The sequence below is a fragment of the Nyctereutes procyonoides genome, unplaced genomic scaffold (genome assembly GCF_905146905.1).
Source record: "Nyctereutes procyonoides isolate TBG_1078 unplaced genomic scaffold, NYPRO_anot_genome, whole genome shotgun sequence".
Classification (NCBI taxonomy): domain Eukaryota; kingdom Metazoa; phylum Chordata; class Mammalia; order Carnivora; family Canidae; genus Nyctereutes; species Nyctereutes procyonoides.
In genome coordinates this window covers 3,911,428-3,934,371 of record NW_026575020.1, presented here as the reverse complement: position 1 = coordinate 3,934,371, position 22,944 = coordinate 3,911,428, and the positions used below count along the sequence as shown (strand labels likewise).

The window sequence follows — 22,944 nt, the reverse complement described above, 5'->3', positions numbered from 1 at the left end:
ATGGCTCAGGTTCTCAGCCCTACAATGTCTGACACCCAAAAACTGATCTATTTGACCGGTTAGTTCTTCAATTTACAAACAGGACAAAGATCCCTTGTGATATTTAGAGAAACAGAGACTAAGGGTTGTTTCCACCCAGTACCCAAGCTTCCTTTCTTCTTTCTCAGGAGGCTGATGAGTGCGGTCAGCTCAAGTTCAACAGCAGTGATTTATAAAAAATGTCTCTATAAGTGAAGTCACGCACGTATGAAGTTTTCTGCATGTAAGCTGAGGGCTTGTGTTCATTTACCCACTTTTTCAAAGATAATTTAAATGTAGAAACAGATTTCCTTTTACTTTGGAGTCAAAGACCAACCTTTATATGTGGTATGACCGTGAGGAAACAGATCTTCACAAATGTCCTGTATAAATGAACGTAATACTGCAGTTTACAGACGTTAGGGGAGACCAAGGCCCTGAGGATGCAAATTTATAATGGCTGTGTGAGCCCACTCCCTGCTGTCACTGCATCACAGTAACAAAATGATACACTTGCTTTGCATAAAAATAGTGATAAAAACACAGAGACATTTTTTTCCACTTATTTATTACATTTGGACCTTTAAGAAACATATACCATTAGATATACCACTATTCAGTAAAAATCTATTCTAGTTTTTGGGAAGCATAGGTGTCACAAACTATCTTGTTTCTAGTCTCCAAGACTTTACTAAGAGTTTATCAAAAAGGTAGACTCTGATCTATGGGATCCTGAGCCTTGAGGTTTTGAGTTTTGATTATTGTAGAACAATTTCAAATGAATGAACTGAATTCCCAGCTGTTTTCCTCCTGGAATGGTCTAAGCATTTTGAAGTTGTCTAGTCCACTGCAATATTCAATTCCTTAAGCTTTGTGATCTATTCTGTCTTTGGAAAACTTGGTAAAAAAGTAATTTTTTTTCTGTACAATAAGGATGAATTTATCAGAACACACCCGGTATGAATTATAACAAAAAGCAGTATACATAATGTGTATGCGCCATGTTCGTTTTAATGACTACTTCATAAGCTGGTAACTACTCAAACTATGGAGGCTATTTCTGGATCAGTAAGACCCAAGCTCAGTTTAGTCAGCTCCCTAACACAACTCTTGGTACTCCACATTGATTAAAAATAAAAAAGGGTAAGTGAACAGATACATACTCATACACGATTACCTTTTCAAGAAGCTACTCTTTGTGGAAGAATACAGGGAGGCTGTTGATGGGGACTGGGAGGTTTAAAGCTATGGCTTTGGTAAGCACCCCAGTGAGCTGTAGGAAGGCATTTTTAAGAGTAGATTGTGCAGCATCAAAGGATAACTCTCTAAAAGAGGTGGGCGTTTTCTCAGTTAATTTAAATTCTGAGGCTTTCAGTAGTTGAGGGCTAAAAATAAGACCCAAAGAAAAGAACCAACTTCACAACGGCTTAAGAAAGGTGACTGTGCCATTTGGCTCGTGATGCTAAATGGTCCAAAAGCCTTTGGTGGTATGATATGGACAAGAAAAATATTAATACACAAACCACATAACACCATTAAAACTCAAAAAACATTTTTTTTTTCATTTAAAAAAGTATTTAGAACACATAAAACAAGGCAACATTTATTCTTTCTTCTCATCTTCTGGTGTGGGGTCTGTCGGTGGTTCCTCCACTGTTGCACTGTTGCTCTCTGAGCCAGTGTTACTATCACTGGTCCCTTCCTCGGCCATACTGTCCACCCCCTCCTGCCCGCTCTCCTTGTCCTCAGGAGTAGATGTGCCTTCTTCACCATTCTGTTGGCTTTCCGTTGCTTCTTCAAGGTGTGTCTCCTCTGTAATCACACATTTGTCACTGTCAGTTCCAAGATAAAAATTTACTCTTCTAATTATGCTATGCTGTCCAACGTGGTAGCCACTCACCACAGGTGATGTTAAGCATTTGAATGAACTAGTGTGACTGAGGAACTGTTAGCACCTTTGAAAACAATTTGGATTTGAAAAATCTACTTTTTAGCCGTAAATTTACAAAAGCTAAATACAGATAAATTATTTCTGATGAAAACTTAGCTTCTAAATTAGATATGCAACAGGTATAAAAAACACGAGATTTTGAAAACTTACTATGAAAAAGAATGTAAAAAAACTGATACTTAAAAATGTTGATAACTGGTTGAAATATTAAGATATCCTGGGTTAAATATATTATCAATATTAATTCATTTGTTCTGCTTTACTTTAAAAAGTGTTAGAAAATTAATAATCACACAGCGACTTACATTTTATTTCTATTGGACAATGCTGTTCTCTGCTTTGGGTTTAATTAGTGGGAAATGACATAAGGGCAGTATTTCAGGTACTTTGTTAAAATGTCATGCTGGGCTGTTTTCTGTAAGCAATTAAGAGCATGAGGTTTTTGCTCAAATAGTCTCAATTTTGTTTTTTCCTTCAGCCTCTAAAAGGATAAAATCTGAGTAAAGCCCCAAAGGCATGCTCTACTCACAGATGACAGAACAGAGGCCAAACACAGAGTGTTTTGTCTAGTTGCAAAATGAGCAAAGAATCATACTCCATACCCTAATTCTCAAGCTCCTGCTTTAATCACGGACATGTACTTACGCTCCAAACTTGTTAAGATAAAAATATGTTCACAAAAAATCAGAAAGGCTCAGATAATGAAACTTAAAATCTGACTATCTGAAATGCTAATCTGAATTAAATTTTTAGTAACATGTGGTAAAGAGATCTATATTCCATTATATAGAATAGTTTTCCTGATGTCAAACTGGAAATTGTCAGTTGAATGCCAAGTATGACTACTGTCTCTCCCCCTTATTGCGGTGATGTCCAGGGAACCTTTGGCTGTATTTCCCATAATACTTCTTTTTTTTTTTTTCTAAGATTTTATTTATTTATTCATGAGAGACACAGAGAGAGGCAGAGACATAGGCAGAGGGAGAAGCAGGCTCACTGAAGGGAGCCTGATGCGGGACTCGATCCCAGAACTCCATGATTATGCCCTGAGCTAGAGGTAGACACTCAACTGCTGTGCCATCCAGGTGTCCCTCTCATAATACTTCTTTTTAAAGATATTGTTTATTTATTTGAGAGAGAGAGAGAGAGATCATGAATAGGGGGAAGGGCAGAGGGAGAAGGAGACTATTTATTTATTTGAGAGAGAGAGAGAGAGATCATGAATAGGGGGAAGGGCAGAGGGAGAAGGATAGAGCTATGTGGGGCTCTATCCCAGGACCCTGGGATCATGACCTGAGCTTATGGCAGACACTTAACTGACTGAGCCACCCAGGAGCCCCTCCCATAATACTTTTAACTTAGTCCTGTTTACATAGGGCACTGGGCAGGGTCATAACAGTGCCAGAAGGTAAAGTGATCTCAAAATTTCAAGTAATCAATTTAATTGATATTTTATGTGAGTTTTACATCTTATTTTGTGCCTTGAGGAATGCTTTTAATCAGGAAAACAGTATGCTTGGAAGTAAGAACTTCTCTTGGATCAAGTCAATAGACCTTTTCCGTAAAGACTAGATAGTAAATATTTTGGGTTTTGTGGGCTAGGCAGCCTCTGCAACTACTCAACTATACTGTGGTAGCCCCGAAGCAGCCACAGATAATACGTTAACACACAGGTAAGACTATGTTCCAACAAAACTTTACGAAAACAGGTGGCAGGACAGGATCTGGCCTGCAGGTTTTACTTGCCCAGCCCTGTCTTAGGACACTAAAGATGCTTGATCTTAAAAGTAACAACCACACACTATGTTTTAACAATAAAGGTTAAAACACGGAGTGTCATTACTGTGTCAAATCCTATACTAAGTGATTTTACATATATTTCCTTATTTGTCCTCTAGAACTCACTGTCAGAGGCCGGTACTAAAGTACTTACAGGTGAGGAAACAGATTAAATAATTTATCTAGTCATAGGCTAGTAAGTGGTGAAAGAGTATCAGACCCAGATCTGTCTGACTCCAGGGCTAGGATCCTTAACCATTCGTATCATTCTACTTTATATGCCCGAGCTGGAAAATGGCATGACTCAATCCAGACAAACAGCCAAGACCTCAAACAGCCAGACTAGAGACCAATGCCCCACTGCTCTTTTGTATTGACACCAAGATTTTATGTGAATCTACCACAGAGATTAGGATTTGGAAAGGAAATGTGTAGATCATATAGAGAATAGCCCTTGACAAGGACTTTGCAGTCAGCTGGCAGGTTACCTGTCTCCATAGGGATGCTTTCGTCGTCCTTCTTCTCCTGGGTCTTACCAGCAGCTGGCTCTTCCTCGGGAACCATGCTGCTCTGACTACGTTCAGCTTGCTCTGCTGCTTCTTTCTCCCTCTCCTCTTGCCTTTTGCGAGCCTGTTCTTCTGCCTGTGCAATTTCAGCGGCAATCTTTTCCATATCCACTTCTACTTTCAAACTGCACAACTAGTAGTCAGAAAGAAATACAACTCTCTTAGTAATGTTCTTTTCTTACAATCTCTGAACCAGAGGAATTATTTCAAAAAGTGGGTTTTCTTGGCTATGAACTATATACATTTTGGGGGGGGGGTGGGAACGGACGTGGTTTTAAGCTCTTGTGTCTATAGGAAAAAAAAGTTGCGCTATCGGCCACTTAACATCAAGTATTATGGGACACTTGGTGAGGCAATGCTGAGAGCACTGGACTTATATATATATATAAGGCTTCCATTTCCTATTTCAAGATACCAAACACTAGGTTTACTTGTGTACAAAATGTACACCATAAACTACATTTAATGAATAAATCTCAATAAAATGGAAACAACTCATGACAGCATGAGTTTAAATTAGACACCGGGGGTCTAGGGTCTATAGGCCTAGTACATATGTGTATACTATATGATATTTTAAACCTATTGAAATTTTGCCAGAAAATGGGAATAACTTCATAAAGCAAAAACCTTACCAGTTAGAGCAAAGTTAACCCTGTTTCAAAGTGAATAACATTTAATAAAAATACTATTGTGGAGAAAAGAACAAGAAAAAAGTACCAGACACAGTGATAAAAAGTACAGTGAACACATTAAATTGATACCCTTTTAAGTTCATTGTTAAATGAATCTGTGCTTTCTAGGAACTTCCTCTTCTTTTCCTGGTGTCGCTCCTCTATCTGAAGAAGTTCAGCTTCTAGTTTTCGCTGAAAGACATGATCAGCCTTTATTATTATTGAATTATTTTCTCAAAAGCAAATGGCAAACATAAAACATATTTCATTTCTTAATGGCCCATGCTTTTTCACAGCATGGCAAAGGTTTTGAATTTTGAAATTAAATCATCTGTTGTACAATATGTCTAGCTAAGATTTTAAAAACATAAAATGTGGTACAGAGGAGTGACTACAATTAACAAGTATATGTTAAAGAATATTGTTTCAGGCCTAAGCAATGTCTTCAAAAAAATATTTAGTTAAGCAGTAACATCTGAGAAGATGTCTTAAAATTCTCCATACACATACTTTCCATCACAAGGGTCTGTGTTACAGTTTTGACGACAAACTTATTAAAATCTCTGGGAAACCTCTACCTCCTCAAGCCTCTTCCCTGAATGAGGAACAGGTAAGATGGAACACAGAAATATTTAGCCTGTACACTGACGCATGGCATACAATCATGCCACTGGGGCTCTGTGACATACAACCATTTTATTGTAACAAATGCTTTGTGACTTTACCTGATGAACCATTAAGGACTGGACCTGTCGTTTGAGGACCTGCATTCTAGCTGTTGTGACAACTGACCGAACGTCTGGCACCACACTCTCACTAAGGATTTCACTGATGAGGCGGTGGTTTCTCTGGAAACGGGCAGTGGCTGTATGCTTCATTGAAAAGCCATCATCATAATCTGGAATAAATAAGATGTCTGGAAATGAGGTCACTAGTAACCATAAACAGGAGAGAGTAACAATGTGAACACCTAATCACCAAGGAGCCATGGCCCTCACTGGCCTAACAAGGGGAGAAGCTTCCTTGCTCAGCAGGGAGTCTGCTTCTCCCTTTCCCTTCCCCCTGCTCATGCTTGCTCACTCTCTCTCAAATAAATAAATAAAAATCTTTAAAAAACAGAAACAAACCCAAGGGGGCCTTAAGGGCATCGTAGGAGCAACGGGGCAGTCATTTGATTAAAAACCATAGGGAGGATTACATAATGTTCATTGGTCAGGGTACTGGTTATTCTCCTGAAATCTTCAAGTGATGATGAGTCTCTTAGAAGGACTTGGCTGAAACACAAATGATATAAAACCATGTGTCTTCTGGCATGAAAATCCAATGGGAGGGCTTGCGTGTTACAGCAGGACTGCAGTGCTGCTGAACGGTTTCCTCTTTCAGTAGTAATTTAGGGCATTTATATGTGATGACAACACAGGAGCTGGACAGCGTCTTTGTCACCATATGACTTTAATACTGAAGTAATGAAAAATGCCCACTTGCAGAGAAAACATTAACTCCAGCAACACTGTGTCTCAGACTGACATATATATCTTATGCAATTAAAAAACCATTAAAGCCCTAAAGTAATTTTATAGGAAAAGAATGTTCACTACCAAATTTTACCTTTAATTTTTATCAATCTACACATGTATAGAGTTGTCAGCATGTAAAGACATTATACTGTTTCGTTCCCTCAAACTCATATACTTACAACATGGATCTGATTTGTATGCTTATTTTCAATGGCTATGCAACAGTGTTTCCTTCATCTCAACCCTTGTCTATCACCACTGTGGTTTGGGGCATATCTGCTAATAATCCATACCATCATTTAACTTACTTAAATTAACTCACTTAAAAAAAAAAAAGCTTCCTCTTAAGCAATACAATTATAAAAGTTCCTTTCTGAACTATCTAATTATCTCAACATCCCACCAGAGGTGGAGGAACCATGCTTTAGGAACCTTTGCCAGCGGTCCAAATTGTACTGCTTTGTCACAGTTTAACACCTCCTTTATTATATGGTAATTAGGTAGTTCCCAAAATCTCATCATCATAAACACCATGGCCAACAGACTGTTTTGCAAATTATTTTATCTCCTTTCAAGTAATTTCTTTAGGAAACATACTTCTGAAATGAAAATTACTAGAATATAGGATACCATTAAAAAGAATTCCATGACTGGGACACCTGGGTGGCTCAGCGGTTGGGCTTCTGCCAAAGGCAGATCCTGGGCATGATCCAGATTCCAGGGCATGATCCTGGAATCCCAGGACGGAGTCCTGCATTGGGCTCCTCATGGGGGAGCCTGCTTTTCCCTCTGCCTATGTCTTTGCCTCTGTGTCTCTCAAGGAATTAAACAAAAATTCCACGACTTTCCTGGGTTTTTTTGGGGAAGTCTTTCATATTTACACTTTGGATTATACATGGTATATTCATGCTACCTCTATCTAAATTATATGCTTTCTTCTTTCATTTATAGGGCTCTAGTGTTGACCACTGGCAGGGGAAATCAAGTCTTAGCAATCTGGGCTTGTCTTTCCTTGCACTTAGGAGTTGTCTGACTTGGGGCAGCGGTGGGCTTATATTTTCTAGTTGTTTTCTAATTCACTAGCTATTTATTTTACCTCAGTCTCTAAAATGCCATTTAAAAAACCCTTCACTGTTTGGAGTGGAGTGCATATGCCTTCTCCGTAAGAGCAGCTGGCAGCTGCTGTGCTGCTCATAGGGGGCTGTCCTTCTCTTGGATCGGTGCTCATCTCCACCTTGCAAATCTTCCTTTTTCTGCTCAGTTCTGGGGTGAAAAATCCACGGTCTAAAGTCACTCTTCTCCTGGCATCTTCATTTCCACCTGTCCTTTCTTACCAGCAGCTTTAAGTTGCTATCTTAAACTTGTAAAACATAATGGGCTGAAATCGAAGGAACAGAGAAGAGGATCTTTTAAAGACCGTTCCTGAATGAGTCTCTAAAGTCCTGCTCAATGCTCACACTGTCTCCTTTCACCTAAAAAAAAACTTTAATTGCTTCTACTTGTGGTTCCCATGTGGCTAGCCTTTGTTTATACTCTTCTACTGATTCCTCATCCTTCTAATTATTCATAGACTGGATCTTCTTTTTAGTTCTGCAGGTTTTTCTTGCTTAATCCAATTTGAGTAATTTTTTTAAAAAATATTTTATTTATTTACTCATGAGAGACACAGAGAGAGAGGCAGAGACACAGGCAGAGGGAGAAGCAGGCTCCCCATAGGGAGCCCGATGCAGGATTCAAGCCCAAGACTCTGGGAATCATGACATGAGCCGAAGGCAGACACTCAACCACTGAGCCACCCAGGTGTCCCAATTTGAGTTATTTTGCTCTGTGTTTGCTAGTGTGTCCTTACCACTGCTGATTCTATTTAACACTCAGTACTGTTTCTATTCCATATTTTACTCTATTATTTATTATTATTATTCTATTCTATTCTATTTATGAGAATATTTGTCAGTATCCCAGTCCATTCTTTTTAAAAACATTGTTTTCCTTCTCCTTTTAGGTATACGTTTATCCATGTTTTTAGGTGGCATTACTGTTTCCTCTATCTGCAGTATCTTTAAAGTTCTTACAAGCCTCCTCTGTTACCCCTACTCTGAGATGGGATCTTATTTTCTTTTTTTTTTTTTAATATTTATTTATTTATTTATTTATTTATTTATGATAGACATAGAGAGAGAGAGGGAGAGAGGCAGAGGAGGAGGGAGAAGCAGGCTCCATGCCGGGAGCCCGACGCGGGACTCAATCCCGGGACTCCAGGATCGTGCCCTGGGCCAAAGGCAGGGGCCAAACCGCTGAGCCACCCAGGGATCCCCGGGATCTTATTTTCTTGATTTTTTTTTTTTTTTTTTTGCTTGTAGCTAGAGCTTCTGGCCTTTTCCACCTCATAGCAGCACATGAGAAAATGTTATTTGTACAGCAGGTGTGATTCATGGAGGAGTATGCTTCCCAGATGCAGGTGGCTAGCTCTGAGGTTCCTGGCAGCTTCAGATCCTGCTTGGCTGCAGAGACCAGGGGTAGAATCTGTACACCTGCAAACTTGTCATGGGATGCCGCCAATTAAGATGCTCTGCTATTTGTATGTGTGTATAAAGTTTGTATGTGTGCATTTCCTCATGTTTATCATGAGCTATGTTGGATTTCTGAATTAAATAGAAAGAAAAATTCATAATACTTCTACCCACTCATTAACTTTCTCCCTTAAGTGCCTTTAATTCAGCAAGTTTAAGGAACCAACAGGAAAACAAGATATAAATAGAAGACATTTAGGTTTTTAAAAGCAGTTGCGGCAAAATTATGACTCCAAAACCTTCCCTGTATAAAGATTCTGGTAAACTATAAATAGTTTTTGCTGTCTTCTACACTAACAAGGATATACCTTTTTCTTGTGGGAAATTAATATACCTTAAAATAATTACTCAAAATATTAAAATGGCACTTAAATATGCTTTGTTTCCCATTTAGGATAGGAAATAAAATAAAAACTTAAGAGATTGCTTTTTTTTTTGTTTTGTTTTTTTACCATCTGGATCTTCAGCAGGCTGAATGCTCATGTAAGGTTCTCCTTTCTCCATGCGAGACTGTCTCTGTCGACTTTCTTCCTCTAAAGCAGCTTCTGCACGACTTTTCGCATTTATGTAAGCAAGGTATGCGGGGGAATTATGATAGGCCTTCATAGATTCATTGTACTCTATCTGAAATTCAAATGTTTTTCAGTTTTATAATTAACATATTGCAGGTTATACAAATACTTTATCTCATTTGACTATCAAAAGACATAATTATCTCCTTTTTACAGACAAGGAATCTGAAGCCTAGAGAAATTTGACTTGACCAAGGCAGAGACAGTACAGCCTCAACTGATTACAGCTTTTGTTTTTTATAAACAAGCAAATGTTTATGCATTTTATATATTGTCTCCATCCCACTGTGATCCCCATTCTACCTTTTCTGCTTCGTATTCGTTTAAATATTCTTGTTTTTCTTCATCAGTGAGATCTCGCCACATGCCACCAATAATCTTGCCAATCTCCCACAACTTTAGGTCAGGGTTGGAAGCTTTTACTTGGTCCCAGACCTTAAAAAGGAAACATGAAATTTTTAGGATGCCTAACAATACAGACCTTTAAAAATATTTTTTAACATAGAAACTTTTAAACATAAACAAAAACAGAAGGAATAGTATTGAATCCTTATGTTCTCGTCGGCCCGCTGCAACAATTATCAATAGCTGACCAATCTCATTTTCTCTGCTGGATTAATCCATGGCAGATCTCAAGATATCTCCAATCACTGTTGACAGTTAAGATGAGCTAACCCAGTAAGATAGTCTCTCTCTAAAAGTTCACAGAATTTAGAAGGAAAGTGGTTAATCTGTATAATACAACAGACCATATTTTTAAATATATGTGTAACAATTGTGAACACAAATTTCTAAACAGTGGTGAAAATAGCTAAATGCTCTTGCTATTAATAAAGATCCTGGCTCTATTTGTTACTTTAAGAGAACACAGGTTCATAACCAAGCCAAACCAAACCACAAGGGAAAATTAAGAAGTATAAAGAAAATGAAAATTACCATAAGCTTATTGTATAGATATAACCCCTGCATTCTAGGCCTTTTTTAAAATTCAAACATACAGTTGCTATTCTTTTTATAAAAAATAAGAGTCTAATACATGTGGTCCATATGTATGCCTTTTTGCACTTCAGATTTTTCTCATTTCACTGAGCTTCTCCAAGAGGCTATATAACATTGTCTTGTGGATTTAAACTATTTTTTCAATGATGTTCTTCTTGCTGGATTTTAGTTCTGGTATTCTGAAATCAGAATTAAGTTCTTTAAAAACTGCAATTCCTTATCCTTACTCTCTAACTATGCACAGAAACACTGGCTAAGCCCTTATGAAATCTGATATAGAGCAAAGCAGCAAAGAGCAGTCCTCATTCCCTTTTGGCACCTAGCACCTACCTTTCTGCTGTACCTCATGTAGGGCATCAGCGGCTTATCTGGTGGCTTTGGGGGTTTTGGAATCGTAATACCAGAGGATGCCTACAAAAGAGTTAAATACATTCATTATTATTACTTGCAAGTAGTTAACCAGCAAAATGAAAAGAGAGCCCTTAAAAAATTCTAATGCGCCTTTCTTCTACTGGTCCATGGATACAAGATTCTTATATTTTCTCCACTGAAAATAGCTATCTCTGCAAATTCAGAAATGTTCACATCAAAAGAAAATAAAGAAAATGACTTTAGGCACATAATTTTAAAATATTTTACTTAGCAGTTTTTTGCTACTGGTTTGACAACCTGGCTGTAAGAACAAATAACATATTACATAATAATCCATACATCGAAAAAATATTTATGTTTATATATCACATGTCCCACATTTAGGACATAACCTAACACCCTTTTACTGTGTGCTTAATTTACCATTACATACAGTCAACACTTGATTATCTGCCCAAGTCTAGGCTCCTTCAGAACTTACCACTCTCACACTGTCTGTGGGGGACCTGTACTATTTCAGAAATGCACTGCACCCCTACATAAAGAATACCCCTGCAAAAACTATCTTCTGGTTCAAGATGGAAAACAAAAAAACTAATTTCCTTTATCAAGACTAGAGATTTTATTTTTTCTTAAGGTTCTAGGACCATATCTAGTGGCTTTCTACAAAGTGGATCAAAAGTATAAAGTCATGCCTTTTCTTGTCCTTAGTCCTAATAACATAGGAATGTACCAAGAACAGAGAAATGGCAAACACAGGGCCCAATTAGGTTATTTTTGAGGCCTTATACTGATTACAAATTTTTGGCTTTGTGGAGAGAAAGAAAAACGAAAATAAAAGGCGGAGGGGAGACGAAAAATATTTTTTAAACAGGTTAAGATAAAGGTAGGATAGAGGGGGGGAAAAGGCCAAGAAAAAGATGAGAAATTGGTTCTCTCTATGGGCTAATATCTAAGAGATACCAGGCACTGTCTAGTGGGCGACCCAGATAACTCCAATCCAAGAGCACTTATTTCTGAGCTTAGTTTCATCTTAGCATACATGACTACATTTGGTTAAGGACCCAGAATAAATTAATAATGACTGAATCACATTTATTTTCTCCCAATTTCTAGGAGACAATGGATATTGATGCTCCTTGCCGGGTGAGGGTGAAGAGGTGCTGGCTTCATTATCAAAAGACAGGGACTGGTGAATACCTATAAGGAGTCTAAATGAGTGACATTTTGTTCCCTTGCTCTTCAGCTGCTCCTGTGATAAAAGCCTGGACAAACTCCTCCTTTTTTGAGTTGGGACACCAATTATGATTATTTTTTATCCGAAGGCTCAGAGATTAGTGTGTCCCATTCCATGGTTTTCAAACAATGCTTCCTCCTCCTCCTCCTCCGAGGGTCTTCCTCCAACCCTATTTACTTGCCGTAACTCTGCTTCTTCATACGTGAACTTGTTAGGATATCACCTTTGAAGCAGTATTTCCTCCTCTTTTCTTTCCACTCCTCCCATACATTCACACCACACCTCATGCCAGTGCCCGTGCAAACAGACCTTGTTTTTTTTTTTTTTTTTTTTTCATTCAGCATTGGGCAATGGAGTGAAGCGAGCCACAGGGTTAGACACTGTCAACAGCAATGGTATGAACAGGCCATAAGAGAAGATCTGTCTCAAGGTCTGTAGCTCTTTTAAGGAGGGGTAAAGGAACTCCTATGAGGCTAACCTTACATCACTGGTTCAGAGCAAGATTCACAAAGGTCTGCATTTTCATACATGCAGTTATTAGAAAGCATTTCCAACTTGTATCCAACACAAATTTTCAAAATTCCATAAGGTGGGTTACAAATAAAGTTGGAATTGTCCAATAATTGAAGTTGGTAGACCACCCCTAAGAGATTTCCTTTAGAGATAAAGAACTCTAAAATGTCTATATTTAAATGTATTGAATTAAAAAACTTTAAAAACAAATTATAGTAATATATGCTCTGATTACTTTTCAAAGAACCACAATTGATAACATTAATGGATTTGCTTACTCTTCCTCTTTTCTTCCAAAGGAAGGGATACCCAAATTGTCTACATACTAAGGCTACATTTTCATCATTTGAATGAAATGATCTATATTTGACTAGTCAACTTATAAATACAAACAAAACAAAACCAAAAACAATAACCAAACTTAAATTCTAGCTGGTTTTCAGGACACTAAAGATGTATATCACTAAACTTCTCTAATTTATTTACCATCTCAGCAGACATCTTCCTACAGTGTCTTAAACATTACTCTTAAAAAGAAAAAAAAAGCAGTTCGAACTGAAGACATTTTAACCTTATTTTGATAAGAGTCCATCAGAAACAACCCCTGCTTTCCTGCCTGTACTCCTCTGGCTTGAGGAGTAAAAGCTGCTGGTCCCTTTACTAAATGGCCCCCAGTGGTTATACTTTTGAGGGAATGTTTCCCTTCTTAGCGGTTTCCTTCCTTGTTTCTATCAGGAAAGGTACCTCTAGTAGGAAATGTCCCTCTCTATAATTTTTTGCTTCTAACTGGAAATGAGTTGGGGGAATGTAAGTAACATGCTTGTTAAAACTGTGCTAATATAAGAGTAATTACTGGAGGACACCTGGGTGGCTCAGCGGTTGAGCGTCTGCCTTTAGCTCAGGTCATTCCCGGGGTCTTGGGATCAAGTCCCGCATCAGGCTCCCCACAGAGAGCCTGCTTCTCCCTCTGCCTCTGTCTCTGCCTCTTTGTGTCTCTCATGAATAAATACAATCTTAAAAAAAAAAAAGAGTAATTATTGGGAATTGCCTATGAATAAAAACCATGTTTTTGTGAAATTTATTTTGATCACTCAAGAGATTTTGTTGTTGTTTCTTCTAATTCTCCACTTTCTCTGGTAGGGTTTTCTTCTAGAATAAAATTTCCATTACAGTACAGAAATAAGCCATTTTTAAAATTTTGTCTCAAACTTTTCACACCTGTACTTAAAGAGGATGTTAACCAACATTGGAAAGGACTAACTAGGAATGAATTCCATCTCACTGCTACTGCAGGTACTCCAAAAAATTTCTGCAGGCTGTAAAAAGTCTTGAAACTATTCAAATGTACTAGAATCATGAGGGAAACCAGATTTCTGTAGACCTACAGGAAGCTACTTACTTGATAGGGCTTCACAGACTCATTTCTTCAAATTAGTGACTTAAGGCTATTAGCAAACGATAATATCAAATAGGAACCGAGAAAAAAAAAGGTAACACATTCTTGGGGGTCATCTTAAAATAAAACACTTTAATAATAGTCAAAATCAGATCCATTAAGTCCTAACAAAGTTTAAGTTAGATATATAAAAAAAAAAAAGTTGTGTAAAACTTTTGGCATAACTAATTTTCTCATACTGTGATTCAGTGACCTAAAAGTTGAAGGGGCTGAGATTAACAGGCTGAAAGCCTTCAGTTTCTAGGCCCCTTCAGGTTGAGTCTAGGTTGCATACACTTTTTGGTACTATGAGGTCAATAATACCAAGAAAACCACCACAAAAAACTAAAACACCAAATCTTCCACATCCAATAACCCTCCTGTATTAATCTACCCCAAAGCTAGTGCCCACTCCAAATATTGGGTTCTAACATCTCCCACTGGAAATGAGGAGAAATATAACTGACTCAGGTCCTGAGACAGTGGGTGACTTTTCCTTTTCCTACTGAATGATCTCTCTTTATTAACAGAGAATTCCCATAGATATATCCAAGTTAGGAACAAAACACTTATACAAACGGAAATACAAATGATGCTTATAATACAGTTATCACCATTTCTATTCCATTAACATAGATAATCAAGAGCTGACTGTATAGAGCTATTAAAATGTAATCATTCTCTTTTCACTCCTCATGAATAATTTTCTGCATTAACATGAATGATCCAAAATTGATTTTGCTCCTTGTTTAGATTAAAATGCTCTTTATCATTGGATAACCTTGCCACCTGTTATACTTGTGAAACACATTTAGGCCAGGGAAAAACACGTACCAATGCACATAAAAATTGTATGCATTGTGAAATGCATACATACACACACTTTGTCAAAATTCTTTTCAGATACCATGAAATATGCATGGCACATAAAACTTGATATGCTTATGAAGTACAAATTATGCAGAAACAATGAAAAATTTAGACAAACAAAACCTATCAAGCTAAGCAATATGCTTACCAAGATAGACATACAGTTTGATAGTTACAAGTTTTCTGCTCTAGCTTGACTACAGGGTGAGAGGGCTCTTTTGAAGTCACATTAATTGAATTATTTATGAATTATTTATGAATACAGCAAACAAAAACCAAGTATTAAAAAGTTTACAGCCATTCTGGGTTGTGTAAATTCTCACCAATGCCACATATATGTAGGTATTTGGCTTTTGGATTTATTTTTATTTACTTTTGGTAAATAACTTTTACATTTATTTCTTTGCTAATTAAGCTTCCTTGAACATAGTTTAAGATGATTCTAAATAAAAAATCTGAAGTATTATCACCCAATTTGGGTGTTTTAGGTTGATCATTTAAATGAAACATCCTCAGTTTCGGAAATTATACCGCCTGTCCTATAGATAAATGCACTTTTAGTTGTAGGTATCTAGTTTGGCATGTCAAATTAATTTCATTCAACATGCATTCTGAAATTCTTTGAAGTTACATAAAAATCTTTTTATAACTGGAGAGAAATGAATCTCAGAAAATCAACTATTAAATCCAAAAGACAAATAATTATGTGCAGTGGTTCAAACTGGTAGGCCAGCGGCAATAAGCTCAGGCCCATAAGCCTGGCTTTTATTAAGAAACTGAGTTCTTGAGCCTCATGTCAATTACCTTAAATGGTACTCTTTATCTCAAAAAGGGTATTTTAACCATAAGAAATTCTAGGTTTGTCTACATATAGTATAAGCAGTTAGGTGCCCAGGGCTTTAGCTCTACCAACCACCAAACAGAATGGATTCTTCTTTTCTTCTATATACATATTCAGATTTCACTATTTTTTTTTTCCTCCAGTGTAAGATCGTACAACGAATGTTTAAAATAGTCAAAAAGCCAGGTTAAAAAAAAAATTTTTTTTTTTAAATGGCTGTGCTGGTGATTCAAAAGGACCTAACTCTGGAGGCATTTCTGGTCAAATCCAGTTGTTTGCCGGATGCTGTAATAGTTGATTCTCCTACCGTGACCCGGCTGTTGGTGCCCGGGTTCCCTCCCAGCCTGTAGTTGTTGTAGGCGAGATGACTGTATGGATTGTATCCCACAAACCCTGGTGTGCTGGGCATTTGCTGATGGAAACAAATGAGACAAAAACACGAATGAGAAATGAGCTCAAACGAGGAAAACACAGAAATGAAAAATGATCTGCATATGGCATGCAAAAGCAACCTGAATTTAAACAAGCAATGATGTGTTGTAATTGTTCTTTTTCTTTCATTGAGAAACCAGTCTGCAAGTGTTTTTTTTTTTTTCTTTCTTCCCTTTCTTTCTCTTTGCAGGGGGCCAGTCATGTTTGTTAGTGTGAATGTGTGTGCTTGTTTTTTTGGAATAAGCAATACACTGAAGTGTCTCAAACACTCCGGATTACTTTATGATCAATAATATAACAACTTAGCAATATATGTCTGAGATAGGAAGGCCTGCAATGTGATAAACTAGAAGTCTGAAAACACTTTACATGCAAAACAAAACGTGATTTACTTGACAGTTATGTAGATGCCGCCAATGTATTTAACTACTAAAAACAAAAACAAGAAATGGATCGTTTTCAGAGACAATTTTAAATCATTCTATATAATGTGAGATGAAAAGATACTCAAATCAGGAAGCCAGAGTTGTCCATAGAAAAGAACATATGTGGAATTCAATGGGTGTCACATACATGATTTCAAAACAAAGACTTATAAGAAATGCATGGATTTCATTTGGGGGTACTATCTCATCTTTTAAACCCAGTCATTCTTTTTTTTAGGCTTTCTCTTCCATCTCTTCTTTGATCCATCTTCCATAGGTCAATCATTAACACTTTCTGCCTTAGTTTTAATGTGAACTACTTTTCTAGTTGACAGACTTGAATTTTCTTTTTTCATCTACTTTCTTGATAGCTCTGACTCTTTCAAAACACAACTGCTCCAATGGAATTTTTGGGTTTCGTGAATTATGTGTTGAATCACAAATGGGCTCCTATATAGCAGTGCCTTCATGGTTAATACAATGACATCCAATGTTCATGAGAATCAAGGTATAATGCATAAAAAGGATGTAGCAAAGAGAAACCAAAAGTAGGGTATTTTACCTAGTGAAACTGAATCAAAACAGCTAATTTAAACATGCAATTAACAATATTAGTCCTCAATTGTAGAATGTAAAATACACAACACATCCCAACTAAGCTGTGGCTGTTATAAACACAATTTTCTAAAACATGCCGCTGCACATATCCTTAGTGTCCAAAAGAAAGATATTCAAGCAGATACTACATTTGAAACTCTTTAGAAGAAGAGAACAACTGATCAATTCTAGTCTGTATAGTTATAAAAGACGCAAATTAAGCATATTTAAGTAGGCAAAACACAGATGAAGTATCAAAGGCACAAAAGAAGTGTATATTACTTGGAGTGGTACATTTGGGTGGTGGTGGTGGGGTGGTGGTGGTGGTGGTGGTAGTGGTAGTGGTGGTGGTAGTGGTAGTGGTGGTGGTGGTGGTGGTGGTGATGGCAGAAGTATGGAAAAAAAAGAGGAAGGAGGATAATTCATTCAAAATCCATTCTGTTGGATGTGCTAATCCCTAGTCTTCTTTATTTTATGTGTAAATGTGAAATTACAATGGTACAGAAATAGGACTAAAGAAAGGCCAAAAAAAAAAAAAATCCCTCTCTACATTCGAGAAGTCATAAGGGGACATTTGGTTTTTGAGCTATTTTTATTATCCCCAAAAATCAAGTTTGTCTTCCAGAGATTATAGACTGTCAGAGGCAGTATGTACGTCAAAATGACATCTTCAAAGTTTGCATAAAGAATGAGAATCACTGTTCAACATTATGAGGCAATAATGTAAGAAAATTAAGTAAGGGAATTAAAAAAAAATCAAAACTAAAACATTACAATTATACCATTTCCAAAATTGAAGTACATGGTTAGCTCTTTGAGGTCAGAATCTCAACTGTTCAACTCCACCTGTATAGCCACTAGCAGAGTGCCAAGGAGATGGTCTTAAGAAATGTTTTTGATTTAAGAAAGAAAACAAACCAAACACAGGACTTTAAGATCTACTGGAAGTAACTTTAGAAACTGTATGTTACATAAATTGAAATGAGAACATGAGATACAGTATCTCTTTTAAGAAGTATTTTACTAAGGAAAAATAAATTGTTGATAAATAAAACTAAAGCATACATCTGAGGGTTAGTAAGAGAGTCATCTAGTGGAGAAAAAAATTACACAAGGACCTAATTAGTAGGGGAGCCTGCAATTTGGGGGATAAGGGGTAAGGAAGGAGGGCTAACAGCTGTTAACTGCTTTTGTAGGCTATGGTCAATGTTAAGTGTTTTTTTTTTTTTTTTTCCTTAAAGACAAAAAACAAAAAACAACAAGGAATCCGTTTCGGCAAGGCCTGAACAGTTTGTTATATCTGTTTTGTGGATTGGACGATTATTTTACACGCTGTCCAAGCTGGGCCAGAACTTGCTGGGTGATAAACCTAGTTCACAAGTATGATTTAGAAATTTGGAAACATACTCAATAGGCAGGATCTGACCCACAGATAATGAAATCCTTACTTAAACAGCTTGAAAAATAAAAATTTATAATGAGTGTTATTATAGAACTGGAAACTTTATTGTTTAATATGAAAATTATATATAAACAAGGAGAGAAAATGTAACCAGTTGAAGGTTAGGTTTAAAAATAATAACAAATGCCAGAATGAGCATTCACTCAATATCAACTCTCGATAGAGATTAACTAGAAAGAGGTGTTAAACTTATCATTTATTTCCCATTAAAAAAAGAACTGAGCATAGGAGGTTGGAATTTCAGCAATATGTTTCTTAAGATGTTGGGGTTGGTTCAAGGTAAGATGCAAAGAGTTATTTTATTTAGTAGGAAGTGCTGTTTTTTGGCTGAATTTTTCATCCTGTTGCTGTGATGATTGAGTGACTGTCACTGGAAGACATCTGGGTTTTTGTATCAAGGCCAGACTTGGCTATTACATTAACAAGAAAATTAAAACTTACTGTTGCAGGAGCTGGGGTGGGAGGTGGGGCATAAGATGGTCTTTCTGTTTGAAAGAAAATAAATAACTTCTTGTAAACAACTGAGATATAATACTATGCAACAAAACTACCAATGGTCCTGTTTTGAAGAAAAAAAATGAGAGTATTTTGGAATTCCCATTTGCTAGGGCATTAGTCTCTTATTAATAGATAAATATAAAAAATGAAACTTACTTGACATTTTGGAAGATTAAGTTCTCAGTTCCTTAAGAATGAATCTGAGACACTAAAATAAAAAAAAGAAAAAAAAAAGAAAAAAAAAGAGAATCAAAACTCAGCAAGCATAAGAGATGTTTTCCTAAAGAATAGGGTAGTTTAATTGGTATTTCTTAGTAAAATTACACTATCTTCTAGTAATCAAATCTTTTGCATATTTTACTAGTTCTTATAAGTCATGTGGTTCATCAGAATTAAACAACTAAAACAAATTACTCGGGATACTAAAGGTGGTATTAGACATGTACTTTCAAGTTTTTTTGCATATCAGGCCACCTCTTGCATGGAAAACATTTTGCTAATGCCATGTAAACATTTAATCAAACTGATAAAAATATAATGACAATAGAATGTGATTTATTATCAGGGCCCACCCCAACAAGGCCTACCAGATACTATACTAACAGCTCACTGATCAACAGCAGCTCTACTTCTATTTTTTTTTTTCCCCCAGCTCTACTTCTATTAAAACAAGGCAGCATTTTATTCCTGGAAGCAGTGCAAAAGGTAACTGGTTGATAATGAGCTTTACATTCTCTTATAGTGGTAAACAGCTTTGTATTTCCTGGGAATAACTTTTGAAAAACTTATTAATCCCTCAAAGCCCATTTCAAAAATATATCTCCTCCAATGGGACTTTTCCTGATAAATCACCTGGGGAGAACAAACTGCTTCCTTCTCTGAACTCCTACCCAATTTACATAAATCTATAACATTGTTCATTATATTGCATTATACCTGCGAATACGGCTAGACTGTAGAACAGAGGCCATCTCATTCATTCTTGCAGTCCCAGCACCTAGCTCAATTCTTACATTTTGTCCTAGTATTACCAGCTCAGAACAAGAACATACACGTGTGAGCGTGTGAGATTGCTCCTTACGTCAATATACATCACACACAATGTGTACAAAGAGACAAACATTCATTTTAGGAAAAGAGCAAATAACTTCCATGACTGCTGGAGTACTTTCTTCGAACGTTATGTCAAACAAGCATGATGCTTTTGCTTCTATCCTACACTTTAAGGGGACTCCCTGGAGCATGAGGAATAAGAGGACTGTGTGGAAAAGTATTTTTTCAATGGCCCGACCTGGGTCTCTTCCTCTTTCCTCAAGGAAAGGGCAGAAACCACGGATTTCGGTGCAGATTTCCTTCCTGCTAACGTTTGGGGGCTGGGGGTGGGGTGGGGTGGTGGGCAGTGTGCTGTCAACAACCGGTAGGCCTTGCTGCGGGGAGCCCTGACAATAACTGCCAAAGCTCCCTGGTACATCATCACACTTTACTGTCAACACTTTACAATCCTTGCCCTCGCCTGCTAGGATAAATTCTAAGTAAGAGTGGGCTTGTACGTTCGTCTGCCACAGGGACCCGTCCCTGGCGCCTGCCATAAATACTAGCTGCTTGTTGGGCCACCTTACACGAGGAAGGCTCACCGCTTATCTTGGTTCATGGTCACAACCAGCCTACCGTGAGATATGTTTGGATATCCCTACTTTGCACGTGGAAAAAAAAAAGGGAGTCTCGGCGAGTTTAAGTAACTTGTCTCAAGCCGCACAGGCAGGAAGTGCCAGAGCCGGGTTTCAAACCCAGGCCAAACGGTTTCAGAGCTTTCGCACTCCACTCGAAGCCACCCCGTGGGTCGCTGCCCAACCCGGGGGGAACCACCTTCCTGGGGGGGGGAGGGGAGGGGGCTGGACCACGGGCTTGGCTCGCCCCCAGGGCTTCCCCGGAGGTCGTTTCCTCTAGGTTGCCGTGGAGAACGCGCTGGACCAGGAACTCCACTGGAGAGGGGACTGCGTGGGTGGCGTGACCGATTCCGCGGGGTGCGTGGAAGAGGCACATCTTGCCTGCGGGGAGGGGCCCCAGATGGGACTCCCTCCCGGCCCCCGCTCCGCTAGGCCTCACGGAGGCCGCAACCGGCCCCCAGCTCTGGGCCCGCGGCCCCGCCTGAACCCCAGCAACCCCCGGGAACTCGAGGTCCAGCCAAGCCGGGACACCGCAACTCGCCACCCTCCCGACCCGCTCGGGCCCAGTCGGAAACACTCACCCGCGGGCAGAAAAAGCGCCCGCAGCTCCGGCCTCGTTTCTCTTTGTCCCGCGCACGCCCCGCCCCTCGCGTCCGGAGCGTCCCCACTCGCACTTTCCACACTCTTCTTAATTGTCTTCCAGGCCTCACGCGACTCTTTAAAAAACAAAAACACCCTCCAGTTGAGGATGCGGTGAAGCTTCGTCAGTCAGGGATTTTTTTCAGGCTCCATACGTTCCTCCAAACCGGCGGAATGTGGGCATTTTCGGGCTGGGCGCCGATTCGTCACGGCGAAGTGGGCGGAGGGGCCCGGCGGCGGGAGCGGCCTGGGCGGCCGCCGCGCGGGGCCGGAGCGGCTGCAGGTGGCTTGGCGGGAGTCGCGGGCCTCGGGTTCCACGTACGCGGTTGCTCCGGGGCCGACGCCGGAGCCGCCGCGGCCGCTCCCGCAGGTGGTGGTACCAGGTGGTGGTGTTTTCCGGGTTCTTCCTTGCTCGCGCTTTCGGAGCCAGAGCACGTACTCGGGCGAGCCGAGGATGGAGGCGAGGACCACCGGGTTCTTGGAGTTTCCGTTCCCACGCGCGCCTCGCGGGGCTTCCCGCCTCAACGTTCGGGCGATAAACCTTGACCGAGAATGCAGCGCGGGGACCTTTTCGGTTTTCCCCAGCGCGCGGGCGCTGTGATCGCCAGGTTTCCGAGCCGGGGCGCAGAGATGCCAACCCCCTCGGCCAGGGCTGTGCGCCCCTGCGGCGCGGGGGCTGCCGCGGCTCTCTGCCCGGCGCTGCCTGGGCTCATCCCCACCTTCGGCTCAAACTCACCCGACCTTCCGGGTCCTGCTCTGACTCTCACTGTGGTGCCCTCTTGGACCCCCCCCCCCCCAATAGTCCTTCCTCTGAACTCGCACGGTTCTTTGGTGACTTTGCACTCTGTGCCCTTTTCCCTACCTACGCTGGTTTACCAGTTAGTACGCCTTTCCTGGGGTATGTCAACACCTGGCCCATGCCGTGGGCCGCTGTGGAGGGACAAGGATCTGTAATTGCTTGAAAACGCTGTTGACATTTAGAGGGACTGACTGAATTCTTGGGCTGCTCTTGGGTGCTTTTAGGTGTGCCAGCAGGGACCAGGGCATCCCCAGAAGTCTGCAAAGCCAGCCACAAGAGAGACATCTTGTCGAATTCTTCTGCTCCCAATATTTTCATACTCATAAATAGCGGTCAGTGAAACTAAAGGGAAAGGTTGAAAGAGAGGTTGTCAAAGGATAATAGGCCTGAGTGATACTTGAGAGAATGTACAGTTGACCCTGGACAGTGGGGGTGGGGGGGGATAGAGGGGTGGGTTAGGAACGCTCCCTAGTTGAAAATCCAGCTACAACTTTTGATTTTCTTAACTATA

The 22,944-nt window shown here is 39.3% G+C and overlaps 1 protein-coding gene across 2 annotated transcripts; it reads right to left on the bottom strand.

The window, feature by feature from the left end:
• Positions 1-1,553: 1,553 nt before the first annotated feature.
• Positions 1,554-21,686, bottom strand: SMARCE1 (SWI/SNF related, matrix associated, actin dependent regulator of chromatin, subfamily e, member 1). 2 transcript variants are annotated; one of them, XM_055331435.1, is made up of 11 exons: positions 21,577-21,686; positions 19,485-19,536; positions 19,272-19,315; positions 16,222-16,326; positions 10,977-11,057; positions 9,951-10,082; positions 9,528-9,699; positions 5,714-5,886; positions 5,079-5,180; positions 4,237-4,447; positions 1,554-1,830 (listed from the first exon to the last, which is right to left on the bottom strand). In XM_055331435.1, exons 2-11 carry the CDS (start codon positions 19,489-19,491, stop codon positions 1,622-1,624), a joined length of 1,236 nt encoding a protein of 411 aa, XP_055187410.1. In that variant the 5' UTR covers positions 19,492-19,536; positions 21,577-21,686; the 3' UTR covers positions 1,554-1,621. The 2 variants fall into 2 exon arrangements, with proteins under 2 accessions (XP_055187410.1, XP_055187418.1); XM_055331443.1 differs by lacking the exon at positions 19,272-19,315.
• Between the last annotated feature and the right edge of the window lie 1,258 nt (positions 21,687-22,944).